General features: G+C 47.3%; 6 protein-coding genes across 6 annotated transcripts; 4 read left to right on the forward strand and 2 right to left on the reverse strand.

Annotated features, from left to right (window-relative positions):
• Window positions 1-673: 673 nt before the first annotated feature.
• On the forward strand, window positions 674-1522 carry DFJ58DRAFT_766662 (uncharacterized protein; the record flags this gene model as incomplete). Its single annotated transcript, XM_041388817.1, has 4 exons — window positions 674-730; window positions 780-872; window positions 928-1082; window positions 1148-1522. Coding segments are annotated over 4 exons (606 nt in total), but the record flags the coding sequence as incomplete, so codon positions are not given.
• A 780-nt stretch (window positions 1523-2302) lies between these two features.
• DFJ58DRAFT_766663 (Metalloenzyme, LuxS/M16 peptidase-like protein) lies at window positions 2303-4256 on the reverse strand. The gene is made up of 5 exons (XM_041388818.1): window positions 4106-4256; window positions 3562-4051; window positions 2717-3504; window positions 2574-2659; window positions 2303-2524 (listed from the first exon to the last, which is right to left on the reverse strand). The coding sequence occupies exons 1-4, from the start codon at window positions 4166-4168 to the stop codon at window positions 2576-2578; spliced, it is 1425 nt and encodes a 474-aa protein (XP_041248478.1). The 5' UTR covers window positions 4169-4256; the 3' UTR covers window positions 2303-2524; window positions 2574-2575.
• A 48-nt stretch (window positions 4257-4304) lies between these two features.
• On the forward strand, window positions 4305-6565 carry DFJ58DRAFT_766670 (CoA-transferase family III). Its single transcript, XM_041388819.1, has 9 exons — window positions 4305-4419; window positions 4481-4741; window positions 4801-4910; window positions 4958-5074; window positions 5127-5452; window positions 5517-5539; window positions 5601-5813; window positions 5866-6051; window positions 6115-6565. Exons 2-9 carry the CDS (start codon window positions 4595-4597, stop codon window positions 6430-6432), a joined length of 1440 nt encoding a protein of 479 aa, XP_041248479.1. The 5' UTR covers window positions 4305-4419; window positions 4481-4594; the 3' UTR covers window positions 6433-6565.
• Window positions 6521-8197, reverse strand: DFJ58DRAFT_697891 (carbohydrate esterase family 8 protein; the record flags this gene model as incomplete). Its single annotated transcript, XM_041383513.1, has 10 exons — window positions 7919-8197; window positions 7776-7866; window positions 7520-7720; window positions 7308-7464; window positions 7231-7252; window positions 7065-7179; window positions 6954-7002; window positions 6801-6894; window positions 6704-6750; window positions 6521-6651 (listed from the first exon to the last, which is right to left on the reverse strand). Exons 1-10 carry the CDS (start codon window positions 8131-8133, stop codon window positions 6521-6523), a joined length of 1122 nt encoding a protein of 373 aa, XP_041248480.1. The 5' UTR covers window positions 8134-8197.
• Window positions 8198-11588: 3391 nt separating this feature from the next.
• On the forward strand, window positions 11589-14170 carry DFJ58DRAFT_766702 (uncharacterized protein). The gene is made up of 19 exons (XM_041388820.1): window positions 11589-11752; window positions 11826-11937; window positions 11994-12006; window positions 12058-12120; window positions 12170-12203; window positions 12252-12271; window positions 12320-12362; window positions 12416-12444; window positions 12472-12473; window positions 12545-12622; window positions 12686-12789; window positions 12845-12871; window positions 12927-12954; window positions 13004-13156; window positions 13209-13286; window positions 13352-13363; window positions 13428-13434; window positions 13503-13879; window positions 13942-14170. Exons 2-18 carry the CDS (start codon window positions 11891-11893, stop codon window positions 13845-13847), a joined length of 1083 nt encoding a protein of 360 aa, XP_041248481.1. The 5' UTR covers window positions 11589-11752; window positions 11826-11890; the 3' UTR covers window positions 13848-13879; window positions 13942-14170.
• A 430-nt stretch (window positions 14171-14600) lies between these two features.
• DFJ58DRAFT_911364 (uncharacterized protein) lies at window positions 14601-16125 on the forward strand (the record flags this gene model as incomplete). The annotated part of the gene is made up of 12 exons (XM_041395227.1): window positions 14601-14817; window positions 14868-14900; window positions 14950-14980; window positions 15059-15079; window positions 15132-15146; window positions 15215-15341; window positions 15392-15458; window positions 15521-15573; window positions 15630-15668; window positions 15708-15860; window positions 15972-15993; window positions 16048-16125. Exons 1-12 carry the CDS (start codon window positions 14737-14739, stop codon window positions 16123-16125), a joined length of 720 nt encoding a protein of 239 aa, XP_041248482.1. The 5' UTR covers window positions 14601-14736.
• Between the last annotated feature and the right edge of the window lie 377 nt (window positions 16126-16502).

Raw genomic sequence — 16502 nt, forward strand, 5'->3', positions numbered from 1 at the left:
CGCGAAATGGATGGGACATACAAAGGGAGTGTGGTCTGTCTGCTGGAGTCGAGATGGTAGGCGAGTTTTGAGTGGATCTGACGATGGGACTGCAAGACAATGGGACGTGAAGAACGGAACGATGATCCTCAGCCCAATCAAGACTGGGCACGGCCGGGTGTTAGCAGTCGTCTACTCGCCAGACAAGACCATGAAGTTTGCGACTGGCAGTGGATTCAGTGAGTGCCAGCCCAGGTACACTAATGATTATTTGGATGAGCCCCTGGTCAAGATCTGGGATGCAAAGACAGGCAAGCTTGTCGCTACTCTTGATGGACACGCACATTGGGTGCATAGCCTGGCCTGGACCCCAGACGGAAAAACCCTTATCTCCGGGTCATACGATGACTCGATTAGGACATGGAGTACTGAAACTTGGAGACAGACCGCAGTGCTGGATGGGCACACCGAGGGTGTCTTTGCCATTGCAATATCCCCCAATGGCCGCATCCTTGCAAGCACATCTTTCGATAGCACAGCGCAATTATGGAACCTCGACAACAATCAGCCTATCAGCTTGCCCCTCCACCATGCAAATGCAGTGCTTGCTGTGTCGTTTTCGGCAGATGGAAAGCTACTAGCCACTGGCTGCGACGACGATATCGCATACGCTTGGGATGTCTCTGTGATAGTAAAAGGAGCTGGCCTCGATGAACTTCTGTTGGACCAGCACGACAAGTCGGTACTTGCTGTACGTGACACTTTCATCACAGATCTCATTGCATTCAAGCATTTTCTAGGCTGATGCTACACGACGTCCAGTCCGTCAGCCAATCAAGGTCTCCAATCGGATATCCCAAGGGTTCTTCGATGGCACACCACATCGTGTTCATGTACGTCGCTCATCTCTCATCTACATTGTACCGTTTTTCCTGACTTTGTTCTCAGTCTTTTGCACAACTTGATCTCCACGATGCACCATCCCGACCCAACATTTTCATTGGGCTCGAAATATTTTCTCTGCCAGACTCAGTAGAGCAGACATCCAGCTGTGCGAGCGTGGCTCAGCGGTCGTCGACGTTCCACATTGCCAGGCACAACGTGTATGTCATTTTTTTTTCGTCCATCTCGAATATTCGAATCCCATCTCATATCATATCACGTAGAGGAACGCATCAGCACGAGAAAAACGGGGGCCAACAATCCCGTTGAAATCCAAGAAACCTGCTGCAAGCATCTCCGAGTCACGCCCTCCCAATAGCAATGTTATACAATCCAGCGGCGCGGCTGAACCTCAGTCTTCTTCGCAACCACATATTGTCGCCTCCACCTCCACCGCACATCCCGTTGTTGCTAATACAACTTCAAGCACTAATCTTCATGCAACGATGAAACATGCTGGACGATGGACTCGCTTTTGGCTCTTTGTATGTTGTGCCTCTCCCGAGTATACCGATGGTCATCATTAATCCACCTGGTTTGTTTTCTTGTCCTTTACGAAAATCTCCAATTATCATCTGATATGCTATGACGTTCATCTCATGCTGTATGAATGATACAGATGTAGATTCAAACATAGATTGGTTCCGGTCACATGAAGTGGAAGGCTGTGGGTGGCGCGCAAATCAGTCTAACTCTAACACCATTCTACGTTGCACACTCGAGAGTCCGAGAAACAAATGGAATAAACTGCACACAAATGTCCAAAAATAACACCCCATCGGAGGTTCAACATACGATTACCGCGGCCGTGTCTGGCGTTGATGAATTTATTATTATTCCTATTGGATCATTCCTCGCTCCCCTGTTAGTTACACAGACCTGCTTGTCAATAAAAAATATGCGGAAGATGTGGCCAGCCAGCCTTTAATCGAGAATATGTGGCTGTTGGGTGATTGGGTGGTGTGCGAGCAAGTCCCTCATTTCCTCAGCTGGATCCATGTTGTTTGGAGCCATGATTATATTTTGCGACTCTTCTCCTGTAACGAATTCAGATGCTTATGTTGTTGGAGCAATCCCGTATATATAGACTGCATTGGCACCCCCACTTACACGCAAAGCTGCAGCTGAAATTATAAGCTTCAAGTAATAGTATTTATTGGCTGACAGTGAGAATGGGAAGAGGGGTCACATGCACACCTTGTCAGGATAGAGAATGCACTTTATGATACGCTGGCCATCGAATGAAGTCATGGCTAAGCGGGTGCGTTCAAAGATCGTTCCTGTTGAAAGTTGGGGATTGGTGCTGTCTACCGTCACCATACCATATAACTATCAGTTGTTGAGTACAAATGTTTCACGCCCGAATCCTGTACACAGGACTCTAAATTTGAACAGGCAGCTACAAACCATTCATGGGCTTCGAGTCCATGACAGAAATTTGATCAACAGTCTACATGGGCAGGCCATTGTTGTTTGATTTACTCTCGGGAAATTATGTGGTATTAAAAGTTATTTATTCCGCCGTCTACTCGGAACAAACAACAGCGAACAGCATATCGTCTAGCTAGCGTCCCAATAACAATCACACCTGATCATCCTGCAACTGTGAACTGTGAGTACATTACCTAATGCAAATGATGAGCAAAACTAACCTTTAATATGTCAAGGACGACATGTCTGCGCGAATGCGGTTGTAGTCGAGGAGACCGTCGAGCGGGCCAAGAGCTGCAATAGCGATCTATAAGGGAATGATTAATTGAATGCGCCCAGCTTCAGTTCAGGAAGAAACTCTTACGTCCTTGTCCCACAGATATTTCTGTGCGACGCGCTTGATCTCATCCGTGGTCACAGCATCGACGGCAGACTCGATCTGCTGAGGGGTGAGACGACGACCAGTGGTGACAAGTTGCCTTCCAATGTCCTCGGCAATGGCAGTTGTCCCGTCAAGAGAGAGCAACAAACCGGCCTTGAGCTGACTCTTGGCGCGCTCGACCTCAACATCAGTCGGAGCCATAGACATGCGGCACCATTCCTTCAGAGTGAAATGTGTCATATCATCGAGGTTCATGAGGTTCTCGGACACCAGGTAGATGCCCCAGAGACCGGTGTCGGAGTAAGACGTGGAGAAGGACATGAATGAGTTAGCAAGGTTGTTCGATGAGATAACGTGGGAAAGGCGGGATGAGAGGAGAGGAGAAGCCCCGAGGGAGCGATCCCAGTTGCCCATAATGCTCTGCATTACCTGCATGGGGAAGTAGTCGGGTGAGCTCCAACCAACACCCTCAACGGCAATGGCGACGTGTGCACACGGAATTGCATCATCACGGAGGCGAACGTCCGAACCTACAAAGTCCGAACGAGGGTGAGCAAGACGGCCAAGAGGAATCGGGTTCTGTGAGATGGGAAGCGAAGAGAAATGCTTTTCAGCAAGGTTAACCAGCTCCTGGTGGTCGACACCTCCGGCACCAACGAGAACCATGCGGTCGGCGGTGTAGTTGGTTTTGATGTAGGAATCAAGATCGTCACGCTTGATGGAGAGAATGTTGGCTTTGGGGCCAAGAATGGTACGACCAAGGGGTTGGTCTACAAGAAATGATGAATGAGTGTGAAGCGAGTATGAGATCGAAGCGAAAGACGCACGTTGGAAGGCAACAGCATGAAGGTGATCGAACACGACTTCTTCGAGCTGCTTGTCGACCTCCTGCTGCTCTCGAAGGATGACATCACGTTCCCTCTCAACAGATGTAGACTCCAATTTGGAATTCTGCAGAATATCGGAAATGATATCAACAGCGACCGGAACATCCTTTCGGAAGCTCTTTGCATAGTACACGGTCTGCTCGCGAGAAGTGTACGCATTTAGATGTGCGCCAAGGTTCTCAACCTCGAGTTCCAACGCGTGTTGATTGCGACGTTTGGTGCCCTTGAAGGCCATATGCTCAAGGAAGTGGGCAGTGCCATTAGTTTTGTCAGTCTCGGCACGCGAACCGGCATCAATCCAGACGCCAATTGTTGCAGTCTGCGCATGAGAATGAGACTCTGTTGCGACAGTTAGGCCATTGGAGAGAGTTGTTGTTTGGGTGATGGGAGATGGAATGTTCACAGCTGTCGCAAATGACCGCAAAGGCCGCTAGTTGGGGATGAAAATCAAAGTAAGACGACATAGAAAAGTATAGAAACTTACAGGATTGCGTGCTGAAGTCCTGAGTGAACGAGCTAGCGACGCCGACAGTGTTCTGGAGACCATACCGAAGAAGACAGAGCAAAGGCCCAGTGCAGTTGGCTCACCAAAATATTCACCTCTTCGGGAGTTCTCGGTCTCGCGGCTTATCCCGACACATTTAAACCTCCGCTTTCAGTGACACCACGGATGAATAGGAATACTTAAGTATCTCGATGAGTTGACATGATCTCTGAGATTCTGTTGATAAAGACCTTACTGCAGAGTCACAAAGATCGTGTCCCAGACCTAGCGAGCATTTTGAGCTCACACGTAAGGTTTGTCAACCAACGCGTTGGACATGCACAATTCATGTTTCGTTTTGTGACATTCTTGTAGCCTTGGACGACGGACTCACCCTTTCGGACTCTTGCTATCATACTTCCTGCCAGGTCACTAGTGTGCACTTCCTAGTTCTGATCACACTTCCCATTCAATATTTGCCGCAGAAACATGACCTACACCTCACAATCATGCGATCAGGCCACTTCTCTTTGGCTCGCCAATGATTTGCCTCAAGAGATCCTTTCACACCTCAAACTCGGTGGCTGCCCTGACACTGCAATTAATTCTTCCTTCAAGCTAGGGAGCGCAGCCCAGGTAAGCAAACCTCTCTCAAGTGCCCGGATGTCGATCGATATGAGCAAGCCCCATTTGAGACATCTGTCGGCCTTTCAGGCCTGGCAGCTGCATATATCCTTTCTCTGAGGACCGGAAATATGCAAGACGTCAGTGTCGACGCACGTCATTCTATTCTAGACATCTCTAGGTTACTCTTCCCTCGATCTTTGACCTTATTTTACTTAAACCAAGCAGTGAATCTTGGTACACCGTAGATGGCCAGATGCCCACTGCGTCTGCGCGAGATTACCTGGCAGGAATATACAGAACCAAGGACAACAGTTTTGTTCGTCTGCACACCAACTTCCCGCAGTAAGTTTGCACCAATTTTAAGCAGATGTTTAGTGGCTAACGGTCACTGAAGTCACCGACAGGGCATCCTCAATATTTTGCAGTGTGATCCCACTCGTGAAGCTGTTCAAGCCGCGTTATTGCAATGGAATGCGAAAGATTTGGAAGATGAAGCAGTAAAGCAGAAAATGTGTATTGCTGCCTATAGGTCATTCGAGGAGTGGGACAAACATCCGCAAGCAGCTGCATTAAGAGGAACACCTCCAGTCCAGCTCATCAAGATCGGAGAAGCTCCTAAACGGGACATCATGGAGTCCCCACGGTTCCCTCTTGAGGGAATTAGAGTTTTAGATCTATGCCGGGTGCTTTCAGGACCCGTGTGCGGCCGAACGCTCGCAGGTATGTGACAACACCCCTCTCTCAAAACGATCTGGGCTGCATGATTGATCTACAAATTCGGCAGCGTATGGCGCTGACGTGCTCCTCGTTACCCTCCCCAAAGCTTCCGGATTTACCCGTGCTCGATATCGATACATCTCGCGGCAAGCGCACGACGCAGCTCGATCTCACCCAAGCCCCGCAATATGATTGCCTGAAAGAATTAGTCAAGAATGCTGATGTATTCTTGCAAGCATACCGACCAGGTGGTCTTCAGGAGAAAGGGTTTGGACCCCAGGAGCTTGCCAAAGTTCGGCCTGGCATTGTATGCGCCAATTTGACAGCGTATGGTTGGGAGGGTCCCTGGAAACATAAGCGCGGCGTAATACCTTTGCAACTTTTATTTCTATACTTTCTGACAATGATGTCTCTAGTTCGACTCGCTCGTGCAGACTGCTACAGGCTTCAATTGGGCGGAGGCTGAAGCTTTTGCTAAATTCAATGAACAACCCGTCATGGATAAGCCGGAACCTCGAGCACTCCCTGTGCAAGCCTTGGATCATGTCGCAGGGTTCTTCCTCGCTTTTGGTATTCAAGCTGCAATCGCAAAAACGATCACTGTGAGTCCTCAGGCCCCAACGTTCGTCTTCGTAGTCAAATTCTTAGAATCTCTTATTGGACAGGAAGGTGGTTCCTGGGAAGTCCGTGTCTCTTTAGCAGCAGTTGCACAGTGGCTCCGATCACTCGGGCAACTTCCGCCAGATACCGCTTTCAGAGATGGGAGACCTCTTCCAAAGCGAATGACCCCACCAGACCCAGAGGTAGCTGCATTATCGGTCACACTCCACGAGGCGACAGGTGACAAAAGGGACGTTGAAGGGTGTCTCAGGACGATGACAGCTATTCGTCATGCAGCGCAGCTATCCGTTACGCCTGTCAAAGACGTGGAAGCTCCGATGTGCTTGGATCGGCATCAACCTGTGTGGCTGCCGCGTGTGTGAGATGCTAGATGCGAGGAAAGTTGGATTAACTGCTGATGGATTTCCGTCGCCAGAGTCTTTCAGTACAATATGACAAACATCATGAATACTACTCCTGATAATTAAAATCAATCCATGCTGGTATACCGCCAAATACTTCCTCCAGTGTGAAGGATGACGCCTGCGTGGAAGTTAGGATATGATCTTCCGCTACACGTGCCGACGTGCTCCCTCCAGGACCTGCGAGCAGCGTGAGGATCTGACACTGGCGGCATAAGTGCACGAGGCTTACCAGACGAATTAAACTCCGCGTAATAAGTGGTGTCTGGAATGCTTCCTCTGCCATAAAAAATCAGCGGTCGGTGTCGTCCCCCTACAACGGTACTTACTCTCCAGACCAGGAACTGAAACCTGCAGGTCGAACACTCTCGTCCATGTAGGTGTTCATGTATACAGCAACGGCCAGTGCATTCCATGGGCGTCCTAGAGGCGATCCAAGCTTAGCATTACAATTAAAAGACGCGTTCCATGTCTTAGCTTACCGAGAGAGCAGCCAGAATTAGTCACAGTGGTAGCATTAGCATCCGGGGACTGAATTTAAAACGAAAATAGTCATTGAAAAAAAAACATGAACACCAAACCAGAAAACTGACCCGAATGATTTTAGAATCGGCGATGTATGCCCCATTCTTGGTGCCACTCGTGCCTTGCCAGGCTGTGATACCACCACCACAAGCTCGGTTCGCCAAAATCACATTTTGGAACCAGCTATTCCAAGAGTTACTCGGGGATTTTATATGTTGATTAATACACACTTACGCCATGCCAAATCCGAAAAGATCTGCATGCCACAACATCAGCGGTTGCAACACGGTTGTTCCAAGACAATGGCTTACAATCAGTTTGACCGTATATTATACTGTCAAAGACATATGTGTGTGCATTGCTGCCAGTGTACCACGTATCTTGCCAGCTAGCAAAGGCACAGCCATAGAAGGAAGCATTTGCATAGCTGATGGAGGTGACGAGGGCTTGAGAAATCGAGTAGTTGGCCTAATTGGGTGAGATTGTACAGATGTAGAATTACAAGAAAGAAATCGACGCTTACAGCGCGATTTTCGAAGTCGATATTATACGCTCTGAAGTTAGTGTTACCGAAATTCTCTCCAGAGGAAGGTGCAACAGTGAGAGTCGCGGTTTCCTCGTCGTTCAGCACAGCACTGGCATGTAAATTGTTCCAAATGTGAACAAGGTTACGCTGAGAAGCATTCCCCGCTGAATCATAAGCAGTGGAAGGATCAAGTTGACCCTACACAGGAAATATGTCGGCAATTGAACGTCACGCCTGAGAAAGTGATGATTACCAGAAGAGTGAGCGGTGCGGACCGCGCAACATTGACCATTTCAAAGTATTCTCCTTCTCCGATCAGAATTACAGCGTCGCCTGTTTGTGACCTGGGGGAATATCAAGACAGGAGACAAGGAAAAGTTTCCGGCAGTTACCCACAGAGACTCTATAGCAGCTTGGACACTTGTAAAACCTGCCCTGCTGTCTGTGGGCGACACATACAAGGTTCCTGCTGGGCACCCGGTTAACGGAGAGGTTTCCGCATTCTTTTGCAATTGGCACGCAGAATATTCTGGGGATAGTGCCTGAATTTGCACAACTAAGCTGGCTAGAAATGCAACAAGGCATGTAAGGTGCGTCAAATGTGGTCCCATTGGTGCGTCGCGTTGGAGGGAGGGGAAAGGGGGTAACAGGTTATCTGCCTACCGTTGCCCTTCGCGTTTATATACTGCAAAGTCTCGTCGCGAGAATTCCACATACATATCCAGGCTAGTGACATCGGAATGCGAAAAAACCGGAAAGGTAGCGATCACGACACAAAAAAGTAGATACTACATAGTCCGAGGTGATACCAGTCGTAATCAAGTCGTTGCAACCGTAGTACACCGACTCATCGTGGGAGAGCATCCAAGTCATCGAACGGGTCGGCAAAGATCAGCAATAGACTGATCTTCCTGAGCCCGACCGTGACTTGGGCGTGGTCCAAACGCGCCGTCGTGGCACGTAACGGCCACGGAAAATGTAATGCTGAAGTTGTGACAGACCATGACCCATGGTGTGGATTATCGTCATGTCTACTCAAGTCAGACCACGACAATCTGAAGCAAAGAAGCGGGAAGTGATAGTACCAGGTTACCGACATTGTCACGGTGATCAAACGACTCCGAGGAGGGCTGCAAATATCACGGCCACGTATGATGTGTCTAGTTGTTTGGCAACCCCCTCATTCATGGACGAGTATTGGAAATTTGGAATGAGCTGCTTGGACTAAAATATTATTGCTCAGGCCGGCATCAGGAGAGATAGATTACAAGTAGTAGGAACTTTTCGATAATTAGTGGATGAGTGTAACGGCGCTAGTGACTAATTGAGCGCTAAGCGATCACCCACCAAGACGTTCGAAGCCCCTGACTACACTTATTAGCTTATTCATTCTTCAGTTTACTCGGTGTCATACTATCGATATTCTTACCAACGATCATCGTACCTTACAACCCATTCGTTCTTGCTGCAATTTTCCTGTTGTGCCCGGGTCTCCCCAAATATATACTAGGTATTGTTGGTGGCCTTGAATTATTGAATATTTACAGTACCCATCGGTAGCGTTACAGTTGCTACTGTTACACCGTGACATCACAAACGAGTCGGAGGTGGGTAATATCTTGTGCTTTCAACTGCTTTGTACCATGGACTTACAAGGGGTCACCACTGCTTCAATGAATCAAACTTTCAAGCTTTAAATTTGAAGCTTCAACTCTTGTTCCAATGTGCTATTATGAAACTTGCCTTGTGCGATAATATCAAATTTGACAGCGCTCCTCCTACGCGAAGAGGATACTGTACGTTCCTTTAATGTCTTCTTGCAATGATCAACCCTTTGGCACTTTCGTTTTACATAAATATGTAAGCCAATCGTTCATGATACAATTTAAATTTGAATGTACAGCGCCGTATCCTCAATTGCAACCGGTTGAGCAACTTGACACCACGAAACAAAGGAATCTGGGACGCTCAGCGATGCTCGGTGTTCAGGCCTCAGGCCCTAGGGCCTACATTCAGCACCCTTGTGTGTTATTACTTGCAAGTTGTCACTGCAGTCACTGATTATGTTTTGGACATAGACATGACTTCACCGACACGACGAAAGCTATGACCAAGTGAGACTTCGAACATTTGAAGAAGCTACGACAAGCGTAAATTGCTGTCATCAACAGCACGTTCTTGTCGATTGCTCAGCGCACCAGCCCCAACACAATATCTCAGTTTAGAAGATATCCCATGACTAAGACTTGCAGCTGTCTTCGGTAACATTTCAACATTTCAAAGAGCACCCAAGAACACCAGTCCAAGAGCTTGTAGATTGCGGTAGAAGACGAGAACCACGACGAAATTTCCGTTCCTCCCAACCCATGAAGGTGCTATCACCGTGCGTATGAGTGGGCTGCGCCAGCAGAATTAGGCACATATCGCCGACAACGTCAGGCTCCACCTCTTCAGTCGTCTCTACAAAAACTCGCGAGTCTTGGATCCACAAATGGCGATGCGGGGTTTGACGAAATTGAATCCACGAATCAAACGTGTATTCCATCGCTGTGCATGCCCACGGGTACTCAGATGCAGCTGAAAGCCCCAGGTGCAACGTATCGGCATGTTCCGTTAGAGTCAGGGTCGGACTCATCACGGAACGGTCAACGTTACACTTTTCCTTGTCGTTGCAGTGCCCCTGTATGCATCACCTTCTCATAGCTTTTTCGTTAGCTGATGCGGGTATCGCAGTGGAAATGCTTTACTCAAAACTTTCCTATCATATTTTATGTTTATTTACCGATCTCTGACATCCATGTTTGAAACCCTATTTGCTCTGCCCCAGCTCGGTTCCGAAACTCAAGGGCATATGACATCTTTATCAACCTGTCGGCGGCGAGTGCGGACTTCTCTTCGATCACGTAAAGCGCAAACGCTGGCAGGCACTCATAGCAGCGGATTAATCCAATTTGCTGACACCTGCCATTATAATGTCAGACGTACGACAGTAACCCCACTCAATTCCAATTGAGTGGGGCTAGTAGCTCAGCACAGCGCACTCAGGTCAGAAGGTATCAGTGATCATGGCTTGTAGCTATCTTTTGGTGGCACTTCAAAGAGCACGACAAGTTCAAGAGTGGAGACAGCAGTGGAAGATGTGCACCACGTATCCCTTTCTCCTCATGAAGGTATTACATTCTATGCGCAGGCTACGCCGAGCTTCTAGTGCATCTCCCCGACAACGTCACCAATTTCTCAAGTCACCGCTTTCATGAACTCGCGAACGTGTCAATTTCCAGAGTCTTTGATCCACGAATGAGAAATGGAAATTCAAGAGAATGAATCCGATATACACGGACTGTCAGATATTCCGTGACCTCGAGGCTTGGAACGTTGAACTTGGTGAACCAACAAGGCGACAGGCAAGTTGTACCTTGGCATGTGACACAGCCTACTACTTCCGTCATAATCGCTGGCTCACTGCTTTTTGTGATTTTTTTACTTGCGTTTCTGTTGCAGATATCATTGAATCAAACATGTTTTCCATCGTTCTAGATGGGCCCAAGGGACAGTCGGGAAACTTTTGACTGCATCTGAGTCCCAATGCAAAGCTGGGCGGCATGCAACGTGTCTTACGATCAGTCATTGCAGTTGTGCTTGTGGCTGTACGTCGTCGAAACGTTCGCTGTTCCAATTTGTTGACGCACCCATCATAAGTATCCAGGTTTAGTCTAATATCCTAAGCAAACCTTGAACGAATGAAGATAGTCGCTCTTTCTTTGCCAAGGGTAGATACGGTGCCCATGTCATATCTGTGCTTGTTTTTCGTTGGCTTACGGATTATGGACGTTGAAGTACTCGTAGAAAGGTCTCGTCGAACATGTTTTGTCCCTAACTTATATTTTTGATATCAATGAACCTTGACGCAGACGGGCCGGGCTACTACCGAGTTTCTTAAACTGGTCAGGATGTCAAGAGACCTTACTCTGCCCGAGCCTGTTCCCGAACTTTAGGGCAAACAAAAGCTTTCACTGACAGAATTATCGTGGACTTCCCTGCATTCACGTAAACTCCTTGTAAAGTACAAACGCTTCACAGGCTTGGCTTAACATAGCTCACATTTCGAACACAGCTGTCATTTGATTATCAATGCATCAAGCATCAATGCATCATAGTTCATTGATAGTACTAGTGTAACTGGTCTACGTGGTGGTAATGTCCGATTTCCATCTCTTTTGGACATCACGAGTACATATTTATATATATGAGCGGCGAGTTTTCGCTGATCTGACTCCCCTGTGTACCTTTCTCTTTTCTTTAGGATAAGCGGCACCACTTGCCCTTCTGTTCATAGCACAACTATTCGGTCTAAGAGTCACTCTGACAATGTCAGCCCTACTGAACGCCGAAATCACCAGTGAAGCGCTGGAAGCGTAAGTGCCATGTCCCATGCTGTGTCCCCCGGTTTCCTCACCCGGCCTCCTACCAGTTCTCAAACTATTGTGGGTTATCAAGTATATATCCAATAGTCCAGGCTGAGGAGACATTTGAAGGTTGTTGGCATTCTTGGCTTCACAATTCTGGTGTGGGATCATGTGATCACGTTTGCAGACGAGGTCGGTCCGTCTTTACTATTTTACTGGCCCATCGGCTAACCCACCACAGGTGGAGATCATATGGGATCGTCCGAAGAAACTTCGTAAGCTCGTCCATAGATTGTTTTCTTGATGGTGACATTAACTTTCAGTGTCGTTATTATTCTTGCTCGTATGTTGGCGGCCAGAAAATGACGTTTCCTGCCTGACTTTGGTGTAGAATCGGTACCTCACACCCATTGGTTTCATCGTGAACCTTGTTGGTAAGATCTGAATACCTGTCATGCCGGCCAGTGACACTTCAATTATCATGAAGCATATTGCCTGCCTTCTTGGTTGTTCATAGTCAGTACCTTCTGTTCTTCTATGATGAAGGCAATCTAACGAGAAATATAGAAGTAGGACATCCAATTCTAAACTTCAATGCGTTCTGACAGGTGCATAGGTGCGAGCATTTCGTTCGGTACGAGGGGGCTATGACGGCAGTGGGGATTCAAGTTGTGGGACTGATGATGTTCCTGCGGTAAGCTCTCAATTGAAATGTACCAGTCATTACCGCACATAATTCCTGAATCCTATCCGTCAGCGTTCGAGCTATGTACCGCGATAACAGATATGTTGTGATCTTTGTGGCAACGTTATTGTTTGTTTGGGTGGCAGTCAGCGCTTGGCTGTTGTCTAACGGCGTGGGTGAGTGCCGAAGTCGTTTGACGTGCAGTTTGGGTCCAGCTGATCTGTCGACCAGCTGTCCCTCACTCTTCTTTTGTACATTGTGAGCCCATCCATCTGGTCGCTTCTTATCTCATCTACTCACAGTTTTCACGCAGCTTGTCGCATGGAGTTCTCTGATTATGTGTATGTTATCCATGCTTTCCAGTGAGTGGAATACTGAAAGCAAACTCAGAGGGGTTCTCGCATCTGCGTGGGCATGGGTTCCTCTTTGCTATGACACGGTCGTCTTTGCCTTGACTTTGAACCGAACATTACCCTCGATGCGCAACGAAGAGGCAGGGCATATCATCCACACGCTATTCATAAATGGTGTTTTATTCTACAGGTACGCTCCTGCTTCGGACAATTGCAGAATTTTATATGATTCAATATAATAGTGTAATGTGTGCCATAAACCTTATCTTTACCGTCATGGTTGTGAGGGCTCCAGAAGGCTTGAAGAACATCACTGGACAGTACGTCTTCTACGTGTCATGTGGCATAGTTAACTGACATCCTCTGAAACCGAAATTCTTTTTAGACTTGAACTTATGTGAGTGTGGTCGATTGGTGGATCTAGCAGATGATTTCCCAATATCAATGGATGATTTTTGCAGATTAACGGTGAGTCCGATTTACGCAAATCATGAATTTTCTGCTTCATCTTATCCTCGGCCACGTTCCTTTACAAGGTCGCAATGATGTCACGTATCACCCTCAGCTTAAAGAAGGAGGGCACACGTGGCTCTGTACCACTCGACACACATCTTGGAAGCAAATTCCCGCTCTGCTTCGATTGCCAAAGGCGTGTCCAAGATATCATGAAGCCACAACCACCAGCTCCTGGTTCCCAGACTCCTCCAATGAGAACAGAACTATCCGAAATGCAAGGCCATGCAGGAGCTCTCGACGGTGATGTATCCTCTCAAGGACAACGAGACAGCGAAGTTCGCACCTGCTTCACCTGCCCTGCAGTGACTGGTGCATTCGACCCTGCGGACGATGAACGCAGTCGGTACCAGGAGGCAATGGTTTGAATAAAGATTGTCCTGTATGACGGACCTGCAAAGTATGTTATTCAAGTGGTCGATAATACATTTATTTAACCTCGGATGTTCAAACAAACTCTAGATGTTGTATTACTACGGTACCAATTGTCGTTTCGATCTTCACACTTACGGCTAATCAAAAAATCATACTGTTGAGATTCTTGAATTATCCTTTGTCCGACAGTAGGCTGTTATTTACAATATACCTAGTACTAATACCATTACATCGCTAGTAGCTGTGTAAGTACGTTGAAGGAGAGTAATTGGCATTATATGTGCACAGCCACTGGTGCCGTCCACGTGTCGATGAACTTTTAACTTCAAGTCGTTCACCTTCGCGAGCGTTTACGATGACTAGATGAGTTCAAGTTAATGTCATTTTACCCAGCTCAACGAACTGTTACGCTGCCTTGCAATTGGAGCTGGGATTCCGAATGTACTGCACTTATACGACTCAGCTGCACACTGAGCACACGTCCCGTCTCTGGCGCTTTAGGCCCGGGACTCGCAATACGTGTTTTCTCTTCGGAGAAGCTAATGACCTCCGCAGACGCTTATCCAGGAAGTACATAACCCATTGACGCAAAATATCTATTATGGGATGGGGCATCTATATAAGACTCCAATGGTCTTCTCACCAGAGATCGCAGCTGCAGGATCTCGCGGGCCCGTCTCGCCTTGTCTGTTACATGCACTTTTTGCCCAGAATGGATACTGCGACCATGCAACCTGTGACCTTATATTCACTCCAGGCGTAAGCGCCTATGTTGCTGTTTTGTATCGCATGCCTTCATGAACTATCTCCCGGCATTACCGTGACTACTAGTCAACAGGCTGTCGTATGTCTTATTCCGATTAGTCACCCTCTCGCCATTCGATGTATTGTTCGGTATCTCAAGTTTGTGGCTATCACGAGTTTCACGGTTCTGTGCTGGGATTGATCACCTTTGCAGACGAGGTACGTTTCATGACCATTTTATCTCAACAATGGATATGAAGTATTTCCAGGTAGCTTTGATCTGGTGTAAACACAAGGACCTCGTAAGTGTATATTACCCTCTGATATCATCGTCCGCTCGATTCATTCCAGATTCGTTCTAGTTGGGTACCTCTTTCTGCTGGTACGCGAAACCACGTTTGACTCATTCCTGGAATTATATTTTCTTTTGAACTCAATAATCGATATATCACACCTCTAGGATTTGTTGTCAACATGGTTGGTGAGGTCTATTCTTTCGTTGTAGAATACATTTCGTTGAAATATATAGTTAGCGTTGACCCCCCTCAGTTAGTCCGCATAGGAAGGCAGCTGCTTTGACCATTATCTCAAAATCTAATCATCTGTATCATCTTAGAGGGTTGTGGCTTCCGACCTAAAATGACTGGCATCATACTGCTGTTGAGATGCAGAAATTTCGTCAGATACCAAGGTGTCATGGCGATCATTGGTGTCAGTATAGCAGAACTGATGATGCTGATGCGGTGAGTTACTTCAAATACAACGATGAGGTACCTCTTACAATTTTTTGTAGGGTCCATGCGTTGTATCGAGATCGCAGACTTGTCGCTGTGGTCCCGGGCCTTCTCTTATTAGTCTGGGTTACACTTGAAGCGTGTTTGATAGCTCTTGGTGAAAGCGAGCACATCTTTTACCTGTGTAGATCGCAGTGATATCACGCAATTATAATGGTTCCTCATACTCAACAAATACACTGTGAGTGATGTTGCTCGATTAAGTGACTTTTCACTGACTTCTCTGTTAGCCCGTAGTGAGATCCATGATTTTCCGCCGTATGAAGTCATTGTCCTGTTAGTTTACTAATTTCCTTCACCATACTGCAACGTCAGGGCTCTCTCTGCTACCCGGGCATGGTTGCCTTTGGCATATGACACTGCCATTTTTATCTTGACTCTTTGGCACACCTTGCCCAGTCATCATCGGAATGGAGTAGTTGGACATATCTTGCAAACATTCCAATCAGATGGTACATTGTACTATATGTGGGTACATTTCTCAGTTCAAGCCAACCCCCTATTCTGTTGATCGAGTAGGGAACATCATTTGCTCTGCCAACCTAGTACTGACTGTGATGAACATACGAGCGCTCCCAGGCCTGAAGAGCATTGTTGCTCAGTAAGTCTACCAGCGCTGCGCCCGTGACTACAATGATTCATACCTATTCACTAGATTAGTGTTCTTGTGAGATTCTCAGCTCGTCTGTCTGCTGCCACGCTGGATAACTCCATCATCGCCCTGTCAGGTTAACGGGAAGTTGACGGGCAGGTGAAAATCATTCTCGATTTGTCGTTCACTCTTGCTGTAGGTTGTCATGACGTCGCGGGTCATCACACTTAATCTTAAAAAGCAAGTTGATGCGCCCTGTAACCAACACCAGTCTTGTTTGATTTACCTACGGTATTAAAGCCTGCACGTGGACATCGACAAATGTCAAGGAAGCTCTTCACTGACGATGATCCACAGCTAAAATTCCCATGTTTGACAACCCCTATTCCATCCCTCTCAATAGAATTCGATCTCATGGACGATGCTCAATCTTTCGAGAGTGTTGATGTAGGGTCTTTGTAATTATGCCATGCCTCATGAACCCTAGGGGACCGTCCTAACCGAGGGTAGCACAATTA

This window comes from Suillus subalutaceus, assembly GCF_016647625.1.
Source record: "Suillus subalutaceus strain FC151 chromosome Unknown DFJ58scaffold_13, whole genome shotgun sequence".
In the NCBI taxonomy this organism is placed as follows: domain Eukaryota; kingdom Fungi; phylum Basidiomycota; class Agaricomycetes; order Boletales; family Suillaceae; genus Suillus; species Suillus subalutaceus.